Source organism: Vulpes vulpes, chromosome 9 (genome assembly GCF_048418805.1).
Source record: "Vulpes vulpes isolate BD-2025 chromosome 9, VulVul3, whole genome shotgun sequence".
Classification (NCBI taxonomy): domain Eukaryota; kingdom Metazoa; phylum Chordata; class Mammalia; order Carnivora; family Canidae; genus Vulpes; species Vulpes vulpes.
In genome coordinates this window covers 100,321,651-100,327,418 of record NC_132788.1, presented here as the reverse complement: position 1 = coordinate 100,327,418, position 5,768 = coordinate 100,321,651, and the positions used below count along the sequence as shown (strand labels likewise).

At 40.5% G+C, this 5,768-nt stretch overlaps 1 protein-coding gene across 1 annotated transcript; it reads left to right on the top strand.

Moving 5' to 3' along the window:
* Nucleotides 1–2,828: 2,828 nt before the first annotated feature.
* On the top strand, nucleotides 2,829–3,767 carry LOC112913201 (olfactory receptor 7C1-like). Its single transcript, XM_025989806.1, has one exon. It carries the CDS (start codon nucleotides 2,829–2,831, stop codon nucleotides 3,765–3,767), a length of 939 nt encoding a protein of 312 aa, XP_025845591.1.
* Nucleotides 3,768–5,768: the final 2,001 nt, after the last annotated feature.

Below are 5,768 nucleotides of genomic sequence, written 5' to 3'. Positions count from 1 at the left end.
TTCTCTCTATTTCTGTATGTGTTTGGATATTCCATAATTAAAAGGGGTTTTAATGGCCCCAGTGGGAGGGGATACATTCTTCTGACATCAAAGATAGCCCCAAGAGGACACAATTGACTGAAATTTTTCCATTTTGATTACAATCCCCAGATTCCTAGCAGTTATCCTGCCCCAAGATTACAACAACAGAAAATTTTATTTAAGAGGAAGCTATGAAAATTCAGCATGGAGTTCAATAAACCTTGTCCTTCAACTTCAGTCCATAAGTCTGAGGAAAGACAGAAAACTTCTCGTGCCTCCCAGAACCATCACCCTGATCCAGGGATCCATGCCTGATGCCATCTTCCTGATGTGGAAGGCACAACTGCTGCCTCCACCCTTCACCTGCCTGGGAAGGCAGGATTCCCAAAACACATCCTATAGATGGCTCCATCTTAGTGGGAAGAGCAACACAGCACATTCTTGGGAAATGAAATGAGAGGGAGGAAAAGCAGTTTCCCTATCTGCACAGCCAAGGGTAAGGAAACAGAAAGCCTATACATTCGAAATGATTCAATAATATTGAAGTGTCCAACTGGCAAACCAAGCAGGAAGCCTCAGGTTTGACAGCACCCTCTTCTCTATTAGCGTGTACTTCATCCTGTGCTTGTTCCAACATTTCCACAGCCCTCCCTCTCCTCACAGGAATTGTCCTAGTTCTCTCCCGGTGGCTTTGGGCTTCCCCTAACACCATATCCAGTGCCCAGTCTCCCTCTGCTCACCCTACTGGCACTTGTACAACAGAGGGACCATACTCCTCACAGACTCACACACTCAACAAGCATTACAGCCACTCTATTGTCTCTGCCATGTGCATGAATGATGGCAACCCTCTCATTCCACTTGTTTCTGTAGAGATGAAAAGAGACCGCTCAGAAAAGGTCATCATGGTTCCCGCACCTTGGAAGAGTTCATAAATATTAGTTACTGTTGTGTTACTTAAAACTCTTCAATGAGTTTCCAAATGTACTTGATATAAAATATATAATCTTTAATATCTTTCTGAGCACCTTCAACGAGCCAGCCCCTGGTCTGTGTATGTTACATTTTTCCTACAATTTTGAATACGCTATTTTTCCCATTGTGTACCTGTTTATTGCTGGAACTAGAGAAGAAAAGGATACATGTTTGTTTTTAAATCTAGTCTTATCAGAATGACTTCTTAGTTGTAACAGCTTTCCAGCTGATTTTATGTAACCGATTACATCATCTGAGAAATGTGATCAATTTACTTTTGCCTAAGACATAAACCTTGCTTTTTCTCATTGCTTTTTCTCTGGTTGTATTGGTTTGAATGGCATAGTAAAAGGCAGGCATACTTGTCTTCTCTGTGAACTTCTTGAGGATTCCTCAAATATTTTCATGTCAGGATTGATATTAGCTGATCATCAAGGGATCCATTTTATCATAGTTAAGAAATACCTGTTTTTGGTGTCCTCAGACCTGTTCTTATGTAGTATATCTAGCATTTAAAAAGATCCTCTTAGGAGCAGCTGGATGACTCAAATGGTTAAGCATCTGCCTTCAGATCAAATAGTGATCCTGGAATCCTGGGATGGAGCCCCACAATGGGCTCCCTACTGGGGGGGGGTCTGCTACTCCTTCTCCCCCCCCACTCATGCTCCCTCTCTCACTCATTCTCTCTCTCTGTTTCTCAAATAAATAAATAAAATCTTCTTAAAAATAAAAAGATCCTATTATATTTGAAAGATATTTTTCTATTCATTGGCTCTATAATGATGAATAAATTACCAATATGAAATGCTGGTTGCTTTCCAGGGTTGAGTGCTACCTGGTAATGGTATTTGGTTTGCTTGATCAATTGCTGAATATATTTTATTGCTATTGTCTTTGGGCTTTTTCCCAATATGCTAAAGAATTAATCTGTGATTTTTGTTATATTGCTCCTATCATAGAAGACTGTTGGTTTCTGTACCATGATTGAAATGGCTTTAGAAAACTCACTGGAACATATTTTTACATGCCTCCAAATAATTTTCATTTATTGTAAATACATTTTGTGAGATTTCCAAGTAATTTGAAGGTTTCAGTAATTTGGCATCATGTCTTTCTGGGAGGTAAAGTTAGTTGATGGCTCAATTTCTTTGATGATTGGTCCATTATACATTTTATTTTATTTATTATTTTGAGACAGAGAGAGAGAAGCAGAGGAGAGGGGCAATGGGAGAGGTAGAGTCTTAAGCAGGCTCCATGCTGAGCCCCACTCTATCTCACGATCCTGAGATCATGACCTGAGCCGAAATCAAGAGTTGGGCACTTAAACAACTGAGCTACCCAGGCGCCCCAGTCCATTAAACATTTTGAATGGTCAAGTGAGCAGCAAATATCATGACATTATCATAGCTTATGGAAATTATAAATAAATCCAAACACTTTTTATTTTGCATTATTAAAATGATAATAAAAACTATTCTTTTATTATAAAGAAAATATTCTTTTACTATATTTAAAAGTAAAGTATGAATTAATTCAAAGATATCTAAGAAGGCTAAGGTTTGGTGATCAGGTGTCAGTACAGTTGAACAACTGAGGTCAGCTCTGAGCGCAAAATCAGCTTTTGCATATAGGTTTTCCAGATGGTGGTGGCAACACAGGGGAATTTGACAGCATCTGGAAACCCCAAAATGACAAACAAGAGAGAAGAAACCATTAAGCAAATAATTCTCTCCTCAACATCAGGCTCAAGGTAAAGATGATTATGTTTCTGAGTTGTTTGTTGGTCATTGACTTAGTCTTGCTTCTTGTGTTCTTGACAGACACTCTTTTACATGGAATTGAGAAACCACTCAGGGCTTCCAGTGTTTCTCCTCCTAGGATTTTCTGAGAAGCCAGAAATTCAGTCTGTTCTCTTTGGGCTGTTCCTGTCTTTGTACCTGGTCACTGTCTTTGGGAACCTGCTCATCATCCTGGCCATCAGCTCAGACTCCCACCTCCACACCCCTATGTACTTCTTCCTCTCCAACCTGTCCTTTTCAGATATCTGTTTCACCTCAACCACCATCCCAAAAATGTTGCTGAGCATCCAGACTCAGAACAAAGTCATTACCTATGCAGGCTGTATCACACAGATGTATTTTTTCACAGTTTTTGGACTTTTGGACAATTTACTTCTGACTGCAATGGCCTATGACCGTTTTGTGGCTGTCTGTCATCCCCTGCACTACACAGTCATCATGAATCCTCAGCTCTGTGCCCAGTTACTCGCCCTGACCTGGCTCATCAGTGTTCTGGGGGCCCTTCCTGAGAGTTTAACCATGTTGCAGCTCTCCTTCTGTGCAGTCGTTGAAATCCCACACTATTTCTGTGAACTCCCTGAAGTCCTAAAGCTCGCCTGCTCTAACACCTTCACCAATAATGTCGTATTATATATTGTGACAGGCGTTATGGGCTTTTTTCCTCTCGCTGGGATCCTTTTCTCTTATTCTCGAATTGTCTCTTCTGTATTGAAGATCTCAACAGTGGGAGGAAAGTATAAAGCATTCTCCACCTGTGGGTCTCACCTCTCCGTGGTCTCCTTATTCTATGGAACCTGTCTGGGGGTCTACCTCAGTTCCACCTGGACACATGCTTCTGAGACAGGGATGTTCGCCTCAGTCCTGTATACCGTGGTCACTCCCATGATGAACCCCTTCATCTACAGCCTGAGGAACAGAGACATGAAGAGGGCTCTGAGAAAGCTTCTCTGTAGCATGTCATCCTCCCAATGACAACAAGAATGACCCTGTCCCTGGACAAGTGTGATCAAGGACAACGGAACAGGGTACTTAATAATGTGGACTCTGAAATTTCCCTGACTGGGTTCAAACGCTGGTGCCACCTTCAATAGAGGATGATCTTGAGAAAAATGCTCAACCTCCATGCACTTCCACTTCTCCATGGTCCTAAAACAATGCATGACTCAGGCGGGTGACAAAAGGATTAAATAGAATAATATGGTAAAGCTCCAGCACAGAGAATGCAAATGGCAAGTCCTAAGTAAATTTCAGCTATTGTTACAGAAAAAGAGATAATTTTTTATGATGTTCCAGTTTTTTGTTCCTGTACTATTAAGCTAGTTTGTCTTCCTATACGCTGTCCTCCATTATGACTAAGTCATAAAGCTCAGTGCCCCTAGGAAGAAAGAGATTTTGATGTAGGCAGAATTTCTCAACTTTGGCATTATCAATATTTGGGGCTGGATGATTCCTTGCTATGGAAGCTGTCCTGTGCATTGTAGCATGTTTAGCAGTATCTCAGGCCTCTAAACACTGCGTGCCAGTAGCATTACCAGCCAAGCAGCAACAATTTAAAATGCCTCCATATATGCCCAAATGTTCCATTGGGATCAAACCACCCCCCACTTGAGAACCACAGAGGAGTGTCTTCCTCTTTTTCTTTCAAAATTTTAATTTAAATTCTAGTTAATTAACATATGGTGCAATATGGGTTTCTAGCCCATTTTCCACCCACATCCTTCCATCAACCCTCAGTTTGCTCTCTCTTTTAATATTTTATTTATTTATTTTAGAAAGAGAGTAAGAGCAGGAGGAAGGGCAAAGGGAGAAGGAGAGAATTTCAAGCAGACTCTACACCAAGGATGGAGCCCAATGCAGGGCTCAGTCTCATGATCCTGAGATCAGGGCCCAAGAAGAAACCAAGATTTGGAGACTCAACCAACTGAGACTATCCTTAAGAGTCTCTTATGATTTGTTTTCCTCTCTCTTTTTTCTTTTTTCCCTTCCCTTATGTTCATCTGTCTCATTTCTTAACTTCCACATATGAGTGAAATCGTATGGTATTTCTCTTTCTCTGATTGATTTACTTTGCTTAGCATAATACCATCCAGCTCCATCCACATCATTGCAAAAGGCAAGATGTCATTCTTTTTTATGGCCAAGTAATATTCCATTGGACACATATATTACATCTTCTTCACCCATTCATCAGCCGACAGGCATTTGGGCTCTCCTCATAGTTTGGCTATTGTTGATAAAGCTGCTATAAACATTGGGGTACGTGTTCCCTTTTGAATCTATATTTTTGTATCCTTTAAGTAAATGACTAGTAGTGCAATTGCTGGATCATAGGATAGTTCTATTTTTAACTTTTTAAAAAAGATTTTATTTATTTATTTGACAAAGAAACAGATAGTGAGAGAGAACACAAGCAGGGAGGAGAGGGAGAGCATGTGGGGCTCAATCCCAGGACCCTGGGATCATGACCTGAGCTGAAGGCAGACACTTAACTGACTGAGCCACCCAAGTGCCCCTATTTTTAACTTTTTGAGGAAGCTTCATTCTGTTTTCCAGAGGGCTATACCAGCTTGCATTCCGACAAACAGGGCAAGAGGGTTCCCTTTCTCTGCAGCCTCAACAACACCTGTTGTTTCTTGTGTTGATGATTTTAGCCATTTTGACAAGTATGAAGTGGTATCTTATCATGATTTTGATATGCATTTCCTTGATAATGAGGGATGTTGAGGATCTTTTCATGTGTCTGTTAGCCATCTGGATGTCTTCCTTGGAAAAATGTCTATTTATGTCTTCTGTCCATTTCTTAAGTGGATTATTTGGGTTTGGGGTGTTGAGTTTGGTAAGTTCCTTATAGATTTTGGATACTAGTCCTTTATCAAATATGTCATTTGCAAATATCTTCTACCATTCTGTAGATTGCCTTTTAGTTTTGTCAAATGTTTCCTTTGCTATGCAGAAGCTTTTTATCTTGATGAA

Coding starts and splice junctions, on each gene's coding strand:
- LOC112913201 (XM_025989806.1), top strand. CDS start 2,829: ATGGAATTGAGAAACCACTCAGGGCTTCCAGTGTTTCTCCTCCTAGGA.